This window comes from Choloepus didactylus, chromosome 17 (assembly GCF_015220235.1).
Source record: "Choloepus didactylus isolate mChoDid1 chromosome 17, mChoDid1.pri, whole genome shotgun sequence".
NCBI classification, from domain to species: Eukaryota; Metazoa; Chordata; class Mammalia; order Pilosa; family Megalonychidae; genus Choloepus; species Choloepus didactylus.
This window is the reverse complement of record NC_051323.1, coordinates 75,806,240-75,822,124: the sequence shown is the minus strand read 5'-3', so window position 1 is coordinate 75,822,124 and position 15,885 is coordinate 75,806,240. Positions and strand designations below refer to the sequence as shown.

Here is a 15,885-nt window from a genome sequence, read left to right as displayed (position 1 = left end):
AGGCTTCCCCGCCCCAGCAAGGCCAGAGAGGAACCGCGGCCCAGAGGCAGGGGCGCCGGGTGAGTGGGGGTGCCCGTGTGCTGCCCGGTCTTAGGGGTCTCTGCCTGGGAAGCTCCCATGGGGAGAACTGCCAGGAGCACAGGCAGCCCCCCCGTCCCACCCAGAGCCCACGCTCAGGCCCCCACGTCTCCGGGTGAGAGGGACGGGGCTTCCCAGGCTGGGCCCCTGAGCAGGCTCCGAACCCGAGGCTGAAACCCGGGACTGGGTGCGGGCAGAGACCTCGCCCTCGCCCCGCGGCCGCCTACAAGTCCTAACTCTGTTTCCTCCTCTGGTAAATGGGGCAGCCCCTCACTGCCCACTCCCAGGGCCACGGCGAGGGCTGAGGTGACCTCACGGTGACACGGCCAGCCCAGCGAGAGGAGGCACTTGGCGCATGAGTGCCTTTTATTTCTGCTTCTCCCCAAACACCTGAGGCTCCTGCTCCCCTGGCACCCCAAGCAGGACCCTCTCAGCCTGTCAGGCTCCTGCTCACGGCCGCCCCGGAGACTTTCTCCTGGAGCATCACTGGGTGGGGGAGGCAGGTGCTGGAGGAGAGGGGCGCGGGGCTGCGGGTCCTGGGCAGGAGCACCGGGCTGGTGGCTGCAGGGAGCAGGGTGGGCTCGGGGACCGTCCTGGGGTGCAGGGCTGGCGGCCGGGACTGCAGAGCCACAGAGAACCTCAGGGACAGGACGGGAGGCTGCACCCAGGGGCCAGCCACGGGGCTCCCCGGAGGTCCAGGCCTGGGGAAGTTGGGGGGACGGCACCAAGGCCACACTGCGGGGTGGGGGGCTGAGCCTTAGCCAGAGGTGGGTTCCGGGGCCGTCAGGGCTGGAGCCTGCTCCCTCTGCCTCCCCAGACCCCAACCTGGAGCCCTGGAGAATGTCACCCCTCATTTCCAGCAAACTCCAGGGCTGGGCACATCAGGCCTCCCCTGGCACCTCCCCCCACCACAGATGGGAGCCTTGGGGGGCGCAAGCTGAGGGAGGGGGCATATGATGGGGGGTGCCTTGCCCTCCAAGAGAGGGAGACCAGAGTGGGGCTGGAAGACAGGGAGTCCCAGTGGGGCCAAGGGGTGGGCACCCTCCCCACGGGGGACAGAAGCCACGGGCTCCCCAAAGCATCCTAGACGGGTGCTGGCTGGCTTCCTAATTCTAGGGATGGGGCTGGGGGCACAGTGGGGGCTTGGGCCAGAGCAGTTCCAGGAGCCCGTGCTCCAGGCCTAGATCTCGGGGCCTGGGGCGGCCTGGCCGAGGCCTCTTCATGGAACTTCCCCGGAGCGGGAGGCCCCCACCCCGCCGGGCTCTCTCCAGGCCCCGCAGTGACATGCTGGCCTCCAGCCTGGGGGCCACCGGGGTGGGGGGTCCTGGATTCTGCCATCATCGCTGACAGAAGCCTCTGCAGGTACGGCCTGGAGGCTGGGGTGGGGCTCTGGGACCCTGGAGCAGGAAAAGAGGGGGTCACATCCCCGAACCCCAGAGGAAAGGAGATTTTGGAGAGGCTTAGCCTTGTTCCCGGGGGCCTGGGGTGCAGCCGGCAGGAGAGGGTGACCGGCCACGACGGGCCCAGCCGCCCCACCCCGGCTGAGCCCCCCCAGGCCCGGTGTCCTAAAACGGAGCATGGTGATGGCTGCACAACTCGGAATACACGAAAAACCATTAAACTGTACGCGCTGGAAGGTGCACTTGTACGTGGATTAGGCCTCAGTGAGGCTGTTTTAAATAGACACAGATGCCTAAGTGCAGGAGAGTCCGCACATTTGTCAGGCCGCAGAGCCTAACGACTGGAGGGCGGACCCCGGCCCGGGGAGCCCTGTGCTCTCCCTGCCTCCCGCCCCCCGACTCCCGAGTCGTCTTCCCCCGGGTGTGCGTGTCCCTGAAGCACGCCCGGCACTTCTTGTTTCCGGCTTCCTCGGCGGCCCCCCACCGAAGCTGGCCTCCGTGGCGGGGGGCTGCGGGCCCCACCTTCCTGGCGCCTCGAGTGTGGCCGCGGTCGCTCATCTGTCCCTGTAGGGGCTGGGGTCCCTCTTCCGGCTAAGGCTGCCCCCGACAGCCTCCTGCCCCGGATCAGACGCAAGCCCCACTGGGGGCTGTGGCTGGGGGTCCCGCCCCGGGCCGCTCACCTGCCCCGCGGGGGCCGCAGGCGTAGAGCCTGAGGACGCGGGTGACGTCCGAGGCGCTCAGGTTCCTCCGCTGCCCGAGGTGGACGTGGGGGGCCCAGAGCGGCACGATGGTGGGGGCCCCGCGGCGGCTGAAGGCGAACCTGGAGGGGGGGCGGGGCGAGTGGGCGGGGGGCGGGGAGTGGGCGGGGCGGGCGAGTGAGGATGGGGGCGGGGAGAGTGGGCTGGGGGGCGGGGAGTGGGCGGGGCGGGCGAGTGAGGATGGGGGCGGGGCGAGTGGGCGGGGGGAATGGGGGCGAGGCAAGTGGGTGGGGCGGGGTAAGTGGGCGGGGCGGGCGAGTGGTCGGGGGCGGGGCGAGTGGGCGGGGCGAGGCGAGTGGGCGGGGCGGGCGAGTGAGCATGGGGCGGGGCGAGTGGGCGGGGCGAGGCGAGTGGGGCGGGGCGAGAGAGGATGGGGCGGGGTGAGTGAGAACGGGGCGGGGCGAGTGGGCGGGGCGAGGCGACTGGGGGTGGGGTGGAGGTGGGGACGGTGCGAGTGTAGGGGTGAGCGGGGGGTGGGGGGCGCAGGGGAGAGGAAGAGGAGGGCCTCACCTCCCGTAGTGCATCACTGAGGAGTAGTCGTAAGGCACCAGCATGTTGCTGCTTCGAGATTTGATGAAGTTGATTTCAAAGCCTGGGGGGAAACGGCCTGGAGCTGGGGGGAAGGGCAGGTGGGGAGGGCAGGTGGGAGTGGGGGGCAGGTGGGAGTCGGGGGGGGCAGGTGGAAAGTGAGGTGAGGGGCGGGTCTGATCTGGAGACCTCCAGCAGGGCCACCTGTGCTGAGCGGTCAGCACCCACGGGCCCTCCTTGCGCCTCCTTCACCCACTCGTGGCCTTGGGGGTGCGGGGAGCCGGGGGCCGCCTCACAGTTCTCGGCGCCCTCACCTCTCGCTCCTCGCAAGTCCCCCTGTGGGGACTCACCCCTGTAGAACCTGCAGCGTCCAGGCCACCGCCCGCTGCCCACCCCCACCCTCACCCCCACCTCCTGAGGGTCTGTGCACCCCCCCCTTTGATCCCCACAAACCGACTCCCCAGGCCCAGCCACTCGCCCACGCTCCACCCTCCCCTGAAATTTCTGCCCCTAGAGACCTTATTTCTTCCTTTTAAAACCCTTATATTATTAAACATAATTTTGAATAGGCAGCTATTCAGCTGGTTTAAAAATCAAAATAAAAAAATATTAAAAGGAAGATAGTGCAAGTTTCCCACCCACCCTCCTCCGGGTTCCCGCCTCCCCACCGCCACGACACTTAATTACTGTCATTAGTGAGCCCAGGCTGGCAGTTTGTTCGGAGCGTATTAAACGAAACACAAACATATTCTCCTTTTCCTCCATTTTTCTCCCTATTAATAGGTTAATAGTGTTCTAACCTATTTTTTAGTTAAAAACTAATTTTAAAAACAGCTCTTGAATTTATTTATCAGTGCTGTTTATTTTCTAAATCCTTTATTTCTGATTTTACCTTAATTCCCTCCTTCTGCTTTCCTTTTATTTTTTCTTAACTTGGATTGAAATGCTTAATTTATTTGTTATCTCTTTGCATTAACAGAAGTATTTAATCTACACATTTTCCCTAAAAACTGCTTTAGCTGTGAACCAGATACAGTGTCTCCATGGGCTGTTTTCTTTTTATAGAATTCCTGCAATTTCAATTTGTCTTTCTTCTTTAACCAAGAAGCCAAAAGAAAGTTTTTGTGGTTTGTGTTTTTTTTTTTTTTTTTTTTTAACTTGCATATAGAAGTTGTTTTTGGTTTTGATTTGTTATCAGTTTCTCCTTTCCTTGCATCCTGGTCAGAATGTTTGTATGAATTCTACTTTTCGGACTTTGAAGTTTTCCCTGGTCATCAAACGGCAAGTGCAAAAACTTGCCATATGATAGGGAGAACCGCAAAGTCGAAAGGTAGACTCTCCTGAGCACTTGGACGGCTTGCCTTCTCTATTTTCAGGGTTCGGAGTCACCCATCATCCCCCCGCCAGACTCTGCTTGCAAGAGGTCCCCAACTGCACCCCCAGAACAAACTCCCGGCGACCCCTCTCCGGCCTCCTCCTTCCATCTCCCTCAGGCTGTGGCGCCCAGGAGGCCGGGGGCACGGTTACCGGGCTCAGCTCCGGGGCACCCCACGATCTCACTGGTGCCTGTGGCCACCTCACTCTCCTGGGCTCCCTCCGCCCGTGCCGGGCACCCCACGCCCTGCAGCACAGCGCTCACCCCCGAGCCGGCTCAGCACAGGCAGCCTGGTCACTCCAGGGCCCTGGCTGGCCTCAGTGCCCCCAGCTGGGGCGCAGCCCCCCAGCCCACCCAGCAGTGCCAGGCAGCTGGGGGTGCCCAGGAGGAGAAACGTGGCACCCCGTCAGCAGTGCTGGCCCTTGCCCTCTTCTAGAACCCACCTCCCCCACGGGGGGCACCCCCAGGCCCCCAGGCCCCGCTGCAGACCGACCTGGGAGGATCTCTCTCCAGTCGATGCGGATGTAGCGGTCCCGGTCGGCGCGGGCGTGCTCGTGCCAGAAGCCCAGCACGTGCATGAGCTCGTGCAGCGCGATGCCCGGGCCCCTCCGGAGGCAGGCGGGCGCCAGGGACACCAGCTGCATCCCCCCGCCGCGCCCCACGCTGGAGAAGCACCTGCAGGCAGGAGGGACAGCTGGGTGGGCACCGGCCCGAGTGCGGAGGAGCAGCCCCAGGCCCCGGCCCCAAGCCCCGGGCCTGGGATGGTGAAGAGCAGGTGGGGAGCCCCGTCCCCGGGTGCAGCTCCCCCACCGGTTCCTTTGCTGCCTGGCCTCCTGTGAAATGGGTGTCATGGAACCCCGTTACCAGCCTGGGCTGCAGGGAGAAGGTAGGAAGCAAGGCCAGCGTGAAAAAGAGGCAGCTCCCTGCACAAGCACCCCCACATGTGGGCACCCAGTCAAGGCTACAAAGTGGGTGCATCAGCCCATCTCACAAAGAAGGGGAACAGGCCCAGAAGTCAGGGGACCTGCCCAGAGTGATGTAGCTCAGGCACCCTGGGAGCAGGGGTTTGGGGCCAGGAAGCCCCCCGGGGAAGGGGGTCTGTGAACAAGCGCCCAACGCCCTCCCCTCCCCCACCCCCCACCCCCAGAGTTTGCAGGCCCAACCCACAGGGGGAAAGCACTCAGGGTGGGCAGGGGGACCTCGGACCCCAAAAATGGCTTTACACAGTGCTTAATCCCATAATCCTGGGCTGAACTCACACACACACACACACACACACACACATATGCACACGCACACGCACACACAGAGCACCTACCCCGACATGGGCACGATGGAAATGAAGTCCCTCTGGCCCCCGTAGGGGACAAACCTGACGCACGTGAAGTGTTCAAACTCGGCAAACGCCGCCAGGATGACCCCCCGGCTGTGCTCATCTGGGGAGGAGACCCCCAGCCAAGCGGAGCTTCAGACGCACGCCCCCAAATGGAGGGTCACGAAAGGACAGTGAAGAGTGCTGGGGAGGGAGGCTGGGGCTGGGGGCTGAGGTCTGCCGCCCAGTTGAGACGTGTCCTTAGCCGTGAGGGGTGTGAGCCCCTGTAAAGGGTCCTCTTGACGATGCCACTTTAGGTCACGTGTGGCCCGAGTGAACGGGGGTGGCCATGGCCCAGATCCCTGGAGGCCTTGCGGAGAGAAAGCCACGGGGGTGCCTGAAGCCCGAAGCCAGTGGGAGCCCGGAGGAGAAAGGAGGGGACGTCAGCACGTCATGGTGAGCCAAGGAACCCCAGGGTTGCAGGCCGAACGCTCCCGACCCAGGGAGGGGGTGATGGGGGGTTGATGAAGAGCAGGACAGAAAAGAGAAACCTGGAGAGAAGCCAGGGCCGCGTCAGGAAGAGGGGGCACCCCTGGCTGAGGCTGTGGGGGGTGCTGCCAGCTCCTGGGGCGTGAGGTGTGGGGGCACAGGAAGCCCCCCACTCTGCTAACTCACCGTACTTGCTGGAGAGCAGGAAGGGGACCTCGACAACGTCACCAGTCTTGGGCCACCTGCTGCTCTCAGCTGACAACAGCCGGAAGGGACTCTGAGGGTGCGAGAGGTGGGATGCGGGCACTGGGTGGGGGCGGTGGGCATTAGAAACGCGACAGGGCCGGGGACCTGGACGGTGCCAGCTGTGCAGAGTATGATGCACAAGGCAATTCTTTGGCACAGGACTTGCAATTTATTCCATCAAGCAGAAGAAGTCTGAGAAATTCCCGTCCCTGAAGAGGCGGACTAGGGGCCCCAGCCCCCCACCCCTGAGCTCCAGCAGCTCCTGAGCCTTCGTGAACGTGAGGTGGAAAGAGGAGGGTGACTGGGTCCTGTTGGGGTGATGCAGCACCCCTGGTCCCACAGTGCGGGACACTGATTACGTGCTTCAACTTGGCGGGCCTGGGCTGGGGGACCTAATCAGCCCCTGGGGAGGGTGGTGGGCACGGGCGACAGCGCCCTCCGCAGCCCCCCGGGCCTGGGAAAGTGAGGCCGGAGGCAGGCCCCGTTTCCTCACCCAAAATAACACTGTTAGGGGAGGCTTGCCGGAAGGAACCGCCTTTTCCCCACCCCCTTATCTTGCCCGGACACTCCCCGTTGCCAGTGCAACTCCCATCACCACCAGTGCGCATACATTGTTGCCAGACACCGTTACGGGAGCAACTCTCGCCCCTTTTCAATCAACCTCCGCGCCCTCTCAGAACCAATCCAAGCCTTTAACCTCTACAGCCACCCCGCCCTCTAAACGCCCGATATAAGCTTGTACTCTCCCCTAATAAACTCTCTTGGTTTCTTCACCCTAAAAAGAAACGTGTCCCGCCTGTTCCTTTCTCGCCGCCCTCCATACTTTGCACGCCACCCCGCCGAGGACCTAGCCAAGTCCCCCGCCTCACCCTCGCCTCCGGGAAAGAGCCCCCGCCGCCGGTACCCTCCAAGCAATCCTGAGAGCCTAGGATTTAGCAACCAGCCGCCACCCCCCCCCCCCCAGACGAATCAACTGCGACCGCACCACAGCTCCTTTCTCCGTCTTTCCACCAGCCAGAGCCCTCGGCCTCCAGCCCTCACCGGCCACCGCGCCTGCCCCTCTGGCTGCCAGAGCTTTCGTTCATTCTGTTCTGCCATGGTTGCGTGGCCGCCCCTGAGCTCTCTCCGGGTAACCTGGACCAGGGGCCTCCCCCTGCCTGTCTGCTCCCTGCCTGTCCCCCCAGGGCCCCAGCCTGGCCCCCAGACCACGCCGTCCACACCAGCAGAACAGCCCGCTTCCCACGAGGTTCTGTTTGGAGCCTTCTGCTGTCCCCTGTGCCTTAAAGGTGGCACTGCCCCCCAACAGTCCATACCCCCTTCTCTGCCGGCCCGTCACCCCAGTTCCCAGCCGGCCTCTCCCTGGCCGACTCAGCCCCTCCACCCCAGCCAAGGTGGTCTCTCTGCAGCCCCCTTGCACTGCCTTCCCAGGGCCTCCAGGGCACCCGCCTCCACCCACGGCCCCTCCAGCCACCCCGCCAGGCTGTGCGCATCTCTTCGTGGTTCTGAGGGTCTCCCCGACCCGGGCAGGATACCATGCCGGGCCTCGAGGGTCCAAACCCCCTCCTTCAGGAAGCCCTCCAGGCTGACTGCTGCCACCCTTCTCTTGTAGGCAACAGAACATCCAGAGTTTTTAGAAAGGGGGTGTCCATCAAGCCACAAGCGCCAAAGAGGGGTTCCTCGAAGCCGGTAAGGATACTCTCACCCGGGCACTCACCGGCCGGATGATGTCCCCCTCCAGGAGGAAGCTGCTCTCGGGGGTCTCCTCTGGGGTGAGCCCTGCGAAGGAGGAGAGGGACTCAGGGCAGGCCGGGGAGCCCCACGACCCGCAGCACCTGCCCCTCCAGCTCTGGAGCTGGCACCTCCCTGGGCACAAGGCTGTGTGGCCTCAGGCAGGTGGCACAGCCCCCCCGGGCCTTGATCCACATGTAGGACGCTCCTCAGCAGATCATATCCTTCTCCTGCGCCCTCACAGCGACCCCCAGAGCCCCCCCATGGAGCCCCAACCCCGTCCTCCCACGGCTGGGGTTCTCTGTCACCCGCCTCCTTCAGCCTCTGCTCCAGGCCACGCCGCTCTCCTGGGCTCTCCTGCCCACCTCGCCCCCCACCTAATTCCTACCCAGCTGGGTTTTATTTAGGACCCTAATATGCCACTCTGGGGGCAAGTGACAGAAATCCCAACACACTCCACCACAGGAGGGAGGCAAGTGCTGGCTCCCACAGCCCTCGCTCGCTCTCCCTCTCCTTCTCTCCCTGGGCGTCCCCAGCACCCTGGGGTGCCCCAGATGGCTTCAGCAGTGCCCCACACCCCTGCTTTCCATCTCCCCAGGCTCCTCCTCAGCTGGGATTTCCGGAGGCGCCTCATGCTGGTTCCCTGGAGCCCCCGAGAGGGAAGGAGCAGATGCTGGGCAGCGAGGGAGTGGGGGAGAGTGGGGGCACCGGCTCGGCCTGCACCCCGGGCTCCAGAGCAGAGAGCCCCGCAGAGCCGCCCCACCTGAGGCAGGGGCTGTGGGAGGGAAACCCCCAGGCTCTCTGGAGGACGCAGCTCCCGCTGGTCAAGGGCAGGTGCAGCTGGGAGGCCCTCGTGGCCGATGGTCAGCAGCTGGGAGGCGGTGCAGTAAGCCCAGAGATGGCCGCCCCAGCCAAGCTTCCTCTACAGATCTGAAAATCGGTCCCAGGGAAAACCCAGCCTGGTCCCGCCGACCTCCAGACCGTTCGCAGTGGCCAGAGGGTGGTGCTGCCTGGCTGGGTGCTGGGGCTTGGAAAGGAGGGGCCCACAGAGAGAAGGGGGCCGAGAAGGCTTCTCGGGCAGATGGCACAGTGGTTACCCCACCGGGAGATCCCCCCGGGGCAGGCCCACACCCTGTTCCCCAAACCGCTCAGCCCCGGGGAGCCCGGTCTCCACTTCTCCCGCCTCGTCCCGGGATGCTCACACACGCTCGTTCTGCAGCCCAGACCCACCCGGGCGGCATGTTGCCTTGCACACGCGTATGCACGCACACACACACACAGACTGTCCTGCAGGGAGGGCTAACTCCTCAAAGTCCACTAGTGATTTAGCTCAACACCCAGGCTCAGAGAGCCCCAAAGACCCACACTTTCATCAGCCTGGAGTCTCCTCCCTTCCTAAAGAGGAAACATCCGCCAGAGGTTTCAGAAGCTGCCCAGAGAACACCCCGCGAGCCCCGGGCATGGCCCGTTCCCCCACTTCTCTGCACTCGCGCCTGCCCTCCCCGACCCTCCAGGCCTCACCTTGGTTGATGGCGGGGATGTCCGGGCCCCAGGTCTCCTGGGTCCCCTCGGCGGTGAGGTTTTCCGGGAAGCTGGTATCACAGGCTCCTGGGCAGCTGGAGGCTGCAGGTGCCCCCAGGATGCAACCTGGCCGGGGTGCAGGTGCACGCTCATGGATCCCCCGGGGAGACAGGACACAGGACATGGGGCCCAGGATGGGGAGGGGGCATCAGCCATGGCCCAGCCGTGTCCCGGAGGCTGCCAGGCCGCCCGCTCTGCAGACCCGGCACCCCGGCGGGACCGACCCCTGGCTCAGGAAGGCAGCCCGGGGCTCTGAGTGCCCGAGTGGGGGCAGGAAGGCGGGGCCCAGGGAGACGGGCCCCATGCTGACGCGGGGTGCAGGGCCGGCCTCGGACTCTGCTCAAGGGCTCTGGGTAAACGGGCTCAGCCTGGGCAAGCCCTGGCCCTGGGCTCCCCTCAACAGAGAGCAAGGATGTCCCGGGCACCACCCCTGACACCTCGGGCCTCCGGAGCCCCCATTCACCCCCTCCCAGCGCCCCCGGGAGCTGACCCCCTGGGAGCCTCTCTCTGACCCTTTAAGATCAATCAGCGCCCCCAGGGCCCCAGCCGCGCCCTCCCGGCCCCTCCTGAGCCCTCCCGAGGCTGGAGCCAAAACGAGGAGCGGGAGGCGGCCCCTTACCTGGCAGCGAGAGCAGACCCAGCACCCAAGGCCAGACGCCGCCCATGCTCCCCACGGCGCACCCCACTCCCCCAGCTGCAAGTGGACCCGCCCGCGGGACAGAGCCTCGGGGCAGCGCCGCCGCTCCCCTTAAGTAGCAGCTGCGAGGCCTCACCTGCCGCCCCGCCCAACAGCCGCCACCTGCGCCCCCCCCCCCCGCAGGAGGCCCCGCCCCCACGTGGGCCGCACCCCGCCCACCGTGACCCCGCCCCCTCTCACCTGCGCCCAGCCCTTCACACAGGTGACTCCGCCCTCTCTCACCTGCGCCCAGCCCCTGCCCCCTGCGGCCGCGCCCCTCCCACCTGTAGCCCCTCCCTGCCCCCCACCGAGTCCCCCAGCCCCTGGTCCAGTCCTTCCTGGCCAAACTGGCCGAGTGGGTGGGGAGGGGCCGGGGCGTCACCCTGAGGAGCCCCTCCTTGGGGGTTGCTCTCCCGCGGTCCCCTCTGGCCACGAGGGCGCAGAGAACCATGGCGAGAGGCCCCCAGGCGGGCACTTCCGTCCGGTGGCCTGCGGAGACCCCCGTCCCCTCCGCTCCGTGCTTGGGTCTAACTGCAGAAGGAGGAAAGGGGTCTGCATCAGTTAGAAACTCACTTTAGCACCCACGCCGCACAGTGCCCAGCCGCCACGCGAGCACGGCTCAGGGGATGCCCCCCAACTGGACACAGCGGGGCAAGTGGCACCCCGAGGGGCCCGACCTGCTGGGCACCTGGACCTCCCAGGTCCGGAAACCAAAGTTCCCCACCCCGTGGCCCCCCAGAGCCTGGTCAGCTGGGGGCCCTGTGGGGTTTGCATTCTGGAGGCGAGTGGTTTCAGCACTGGGCAGGATTTGGGGATCCCCCCACCCACATCAACACCCCGTGAAGCGAAGCCCGAGCCGGGTCCCCAGCTACTGCCTGGCCTCCTCCCGGCGTCCTGCCGAGCCTGGGGTCCAGTGTTCCCGAAAGGTGGGACTTGGAATCCTGGAGGGGAGGCAGGTGCCCCCTGAAGACACCAGAGGAACCCCAAACGCACGTTTGCAAGTGCAGGAAGCCGGCCTGAAAAGGCGAACTACTGTGGGGTTCCATCTCTAGAACATCCTGGAAAAGGCAAAACTACAGCGACAGCAAAAAGGCCAGGGGCTGCCGGGGAGGGAGGAGGGCGGCAGGTGGGCGCAGGGACTTGCAGGGCAGTGAGACCCCCGGATGAGGCTGGAACAGGGGCTGCCCCCACAGAACTGCTGCCCAGGGTGACCCTACTGGACGCTGGGGCTTCCCACGTGACAATGTATCGAGTGGGCTCCCCACTGTGACGGCCGAGCTGCCGGGCTCAGGCTTCCTCGGGGACCCTAACGGGGTACAGGGGGCGGGTGGGGGATCTGTTCTATCCACTGGGCTTTTCTGTAAACCTAAAACTTCTCTGAAAAGTAAAGCCTCTTTTTAAAAATAATCGTCACCCTGCCAGGGCAGCACAGACAGACGGACAGACAGAGCTGCCACTCAGGCCTCAGCTCTGGGCAGATGTCACAGCCCCTCCTTACTTCAGGCACATCAGACACACGAGTTGGACTTCACCTGGGAGAAACTTAGATTCTTAAGAAATGCAGTTTGTTTGGAAGACAAACCAAGAAAGACACAGGTAGGGGTGGGTGGGGTGGAGGCGGGATAGGAGGGTCTGGGCTGGGACGGGTGGGCCGGGCCTCAGCCCCCAGGCCTGTCAGACCTGAGGGGGGCTGTGTGGTGGGAGGGCCCGGTGACCCCGGATCCACCCCAGCCGGCAGGGCCACGTGGAACCCGCTCAGGGCCCTGACTGCAGTCCCAGCCCGGCTCAGTTCCCCCGAGAGAGCCCCCCACACACACCGCAGAGAGCAGAGGGCACACGGGGCAGGGGTCACCCTTCACCTGGCCTCACAGAGTGAGGGCCCAGAGGGCCACAGGCCCCGGCCTCCGTGTCCTGCCTGGTCAAGATGTGCACCCACAAACATGCACCCATGCACACCTGCACCCCTGTGCACTCACTCTGCTGCTCTGCTGCACGCCTGCACATCCCACCCCTGCACACCCACACCCCTGTACACCTGAACTGCTGCACACCTGCACCCCTGCACACATGCACCCCTGCACACCCACAAACCTGCACACCCACACACCTGCACCCCTGCACACATGCATCCCTGCACACCTGCACCCCCCTACACCTGCACCCCTGCACACCCACACCCACACACCTGCACACCCACACACCTGCACACCTGCACACCCACACCCACACACCTGCACACCCACAAACCTGCACACCCACACCCACACACCTACACACCCACACACCCGCACCCCTGCACACCCGCACCCCCTACACCTGCACCTCTGCACACATGCACCCCTGCACACCCACAAACCTGCACACCCACACACCTGCACACCCACACACCTGCACCCCTGCACACCTGCACCCCCCTACACCTGCACCCCTGCACACCCACACACCTGCACACCCACACACCTGCACACCTGCACACCCACACCCACACACCTGCACACCCACAAACCTGCACACCCACACCCACACACCTACACACCCACACACCCGCACCCCTGCACACCCGCACCCCCCTACACCTGCACCCCTGCACACATGCACCCCTGCACACCCACAAACCTGCACACCCACAAACCTGCACACCCACACACCTGCACCCCTGCACACCTGCACCCCCCTACACCTGCACCCCTGCACACCCACACCCACACACCTGCACACCCACACACCTGCACACCTGCACACCCACACCCACACACCTGCACACCCACAAACCTGCACACCCACACCCACACACCTACACACCCACACACCCGCACCCCTGCACACCCGCACCCCCTACACCTGCACCCCTGCACACATGCACTCCTGCACACCCACAAACCTGCACACCCACACCCACACACCTGCACACCCCCACACCTGCACCCCTGCACACATGCATCCCTGCACACCCACACCCACACACCTGCACCCCTGAACACATGCACCCCTGCACACAACCCTGCACCCCTGCCCACCCACACACCTGCACACCTGCACACCCGCACACCTGCACACCCGCATCCCTGCACACTCACACTCACACACCTGCACACCTGTACCCCTGCACCTCTGCACACCTGCACCCCTGCACACCCACACACCCGCACCCCTGCACACCTGCACCCCTGCACACCCGCACCCCTCTACACCTGCACCCCTGCACACATGCACCCCTGCACACCCACACACCTGCACACCCACACACCTGCACCCCTGCACACATGCACCCCTGCACACCCACACCCACACACCTGCAACTCTGCACACCTGAACCCCTGCATACCCACACACCTGCACACCTGCAACCCTGCACACCTGCATCCCTGCACACATGCATTCTAACACACCCACACACCTGCACACCCACACCCACACCCTGCACCCCTGCACCCCTGGAAACCTTGGCCTCCAGGGCCCTCAGGAGCTCTGGGGTGGGGGGCAAGGCAGATGCTGCTGCCAGCCGGGTAAGGGAGCAGACCCCCATGAAGACACCCAGGGAACCCCAAATACTCATTGCAAGTGAAGGAAGCTGACTTAAAGAGGAGACCTACTGTGGGGTTCCACCTGTTGTGTGCCGGGGGCTGACTTGTGTGATCATCGATTCCACCCGAGGAGGGAGGGGCTAATGTTAAAGCCCATTTTACAGATAAGGACACTGACCCCCACCATCGAACCATGCTGCCCCCTTAAATGCACCGTGCCAAGTGCTCAGGACGGCATCCAGCAGGTGTGTGCCCTGAGCTGAGTTTGGAAGGATGCAAAGGAGTTGGCTGGGAACACCCCAGGCAGCTGGGAATATCAGGGGGAGGCCGGAGCACGATGGGCTCCTGCACAGCCGTCCCCAGGGTCTCAGCACATCCGGTCCCCAAGCAAAGCACAGTGCCCAGTGCTGCCACCCGGGAGCACCCCTCTGCTTCCCGGCGGCCTGGGGAGCACCCATCTGCTTCTGGGTTGGGGGCCATGTCTTGGGCCTTCCCAAACACCCTCGTCCTGTGCTGGCTAAGCCAGGACAACCAACAAGGACAAGCAGGTTGAGTGGGTGGGCGGGGAACCTAAGCCCACCGTGTCCTCTGCCCCTCTGGGGGCAGGAAGGTGCTGGGGAGCAGGGCTGCCACGGGCCCAGCCAGGACGGGCCCTCGGACCTGGGGGCGCGAGGGTGGGGGAGGAGAGGAGAGAGGCCGTGCTGCCCTCCGTGGGGAAGCTGAGGCCGGGCCCGGCACATGCACACGTGCGGTCGCAGTTGACTTGTCTGGGGGAGGGTGGCGGCCGGTTGCTAAATCCTAGGCTCTCAGGATTGCTCCGAGGGTACCGGCGGCGGGGGCTCTTTCCCGGAGGCGAGGGCGAGGCGGGGGACTTGGCCAGGTCCCCGGCGGGAGGCGTGCAAAGTATGGAGGGCGGCGAGAAAGGAACAGGCGGGACACGGTTCTTTTAGGGTGAAGAAACCAAGAGAGAGTTTATTAGGGGAGAGTACAAGCTTATATCGGGCGTTTAGAGGGCGGGGTAGCTGTAGAGGTTAAAGGCTTGGATTGGTTCTGAGAGGGCGCGGAGGTTGATTGAAAAGGGGCGAGAGTTGCTCCGGTAACGGTGTCTGGCAACAATGTATGCGCACTGGTGGTGATGGGAGTTGCACTGGCAACGGGGAGTGTCCGGGCAAGATAAGGGGGTGGGGAAAAGGCGGTTCCCTCCGGCAAGCCTCCCCTAACAGTGGTGTATTTTGGGTGAGGAAATGGGGCCTGCCTCCAGCCTCACTTTCCCAGGCCCGGGGGGCTGTAGAGGGCGCTGTCGCCCGTGCCCACTACCCTCCCCAGGGGTGGATCCGGTCCCCCAGCCCAGGCCCGCCAAGTTGAAGCACGTAATCAGTGTCCCGCACACACACCCTCGGGAACACGCAGCCACAGGCTCCCGTGGTGCCTCATGTGACACACAGGTGTACTCGCCACACGTGACAGGAACACACACCCATAGGAACCCACATCACACACACCCCTCTAGGAAGGGCCCCACGCAGGGCCCCCACAGACACACGCTCCAGAGGCAGTGGGTCGCGAGGCCGCGGGGCCCGGCTCTGAGCTGTGCGGGGGCCTTGGACACCACCCGCGCCCCCAGCTGTGGGGCAGAACCTGCCGGGGAGAGGACACTGCCCGCGGAGGGGCAGGGGCTGGGGGCTCCTGCGGTGGCTGCTGTGGGGAGGCCAGGCCCCCCCCGACCTCGGCGCCATGTCAGAAGGAAAGGTGGGGTCAGATTATGAACCACCTTTGGGGCTTTCCCCAGGCATTGATTTGGGAGATTTGCTGTTTTTTACACAAAACATTTTATGGACACAGCCTCAAGGTTCTGCATAAATATAACGAGCTGTGGGAGCCTTAACTGTCCACTGGACACAAATGACCTCCCAGCGCCAGCACAGACGACAGGCTCGTCCCGTGCGGTCCCCACAGAACACGCCTCTGCATCGTCTCCTAAGTCCCCAGGACACGTCCCCACAGGGCCCCTGGGTGTCCCTGCCTGTCAGTCGGAGGGCGATGCCCCTGGGCACTGGGGGCTTCCGCAGGCACTGGGCGGGGGAGCCACCGGGAGGGCCCAGTTCATTTCCGCCACTTCCCAGCCCCTCCAGGCCCAGCCTCCTCCTCCTCCCCGGGCGAGGGCCACCCTGGGACCCGAGCAGAGGGTCC

At 64.7% G+C, this 15,885-nt stretch overlaps 2 protein-coding genes and 1 long non-coding RNA gene across 3 annotated transcripts; 2 read left to right on the top strand and 1 right to left on the bottom strand.

Annotated features, from left to right (window-relative positions):
• Window positions 1-1,042: 1,042 nt before the first annotated feature.
• Window positions 1,043-9,714, bottom strand: ASTL (astacin like metalloendopeptidase). Its single transcript, XM_037807138.1, has 8 exons — window positions 9,436-9,714; window positions 7,901-7,962; window positions 6,127-6,217; window positions 5,458-5,575; window positions 4,633-4,814; window positions 2,747-2,828; window positions 2,115-2,298; window positions 1,043-1,467 (listed from the first exon to the last, which is right to left on the bottom strand). Exons 1-8 carry the CDS (start codon window positions 9,617-9,619, stop codon window positions 1,162-1,164), a joined length of 1,209 nt encoding a protein of 402 aa, XP_037663066.1. The 5' UTR covers window positions 9,620-9,714; the 3' UTR covers window positions 1,043-1,161.
• On the top strand, window positions 4,771-6,645 carry LOC119512465. The gene is made up of 4 exons (XR_005212386.1): window positions 4,771-5,025; window positions 5,503-5,907; window positions 6,146-6,232; window positions 6,346-6,645. It is a non-coding gene; the product is annotated as an uncharacterized LOC119512465 (long non-coding RNA).
• Window positions 9,630-15,159, top strand: LOC119512154 (vegetative cell wall protein gp1-like). Its single transcript, XM_037806643.1, has 8 exons — window positions 9,630-9,848; window positions 10,016-10,526; window positions 10,766-10,872; window positions 11,017-11,097; window positions 11,224-11,297; window positions 13,626-13,677; window positions 14,302-14,369; window positions 15,141-15,159. The coding sequence occupies exons 1-8, from the start codon at window positions 9,630-9,632 to the stop codon at window positions 15,157-15,159; spliced, it is 1,131 nt and encodes a 376-aa protein (XP_037662571.1).
• Window positions 15,160-15,885: the final 726 nt, after the last annotated feature.

Coding starts and splice junctions, on each gene's coding strand:
- ASTL (XM_037807138.1), bottom strand. CDS start 9,619: ATGTCCTGTGTCCTGTCTCCCCGGGGGATCCATGAGCGTGCACCTGCA. Junction 6,218..7,900: donor AGGGGGACATCATCCGGCCG/GTGAGTGCCCGG, acceptor TCGCACCCTCAG/AGTCCCTTCCGGCTGTTGTC. Junction 5,576..6,126: donor CCTGCTCTCCAGCAAGTACG/GTGAGTTAGCAG, acceptor TCTCCTCCCCAG/ATGAGCACAGCCGGGGGGTC.
- LOC119512154 (XM_037806643.1), top strand. CDS start 9,630: ATGGGGAGGGGGCATCAGCCATGGCCCAGCCGTGTCCCGGAGGCTGCC. Junction 9,849..10,015: donor ACTCTGCTCAAGGGCTCTGG/GTAAACGGGCTC, acceptor TGACCCTTTAAG/ATCAATCAGCGCCCCCAGGG. Junction 13,678..14,301: donor CAGATGCTGCTGCCAGCCGG/GTAAGGGAGCAG, acceptor CTCTGGGGGCAG/GAAGGTGCTGGGGAGCAGGG.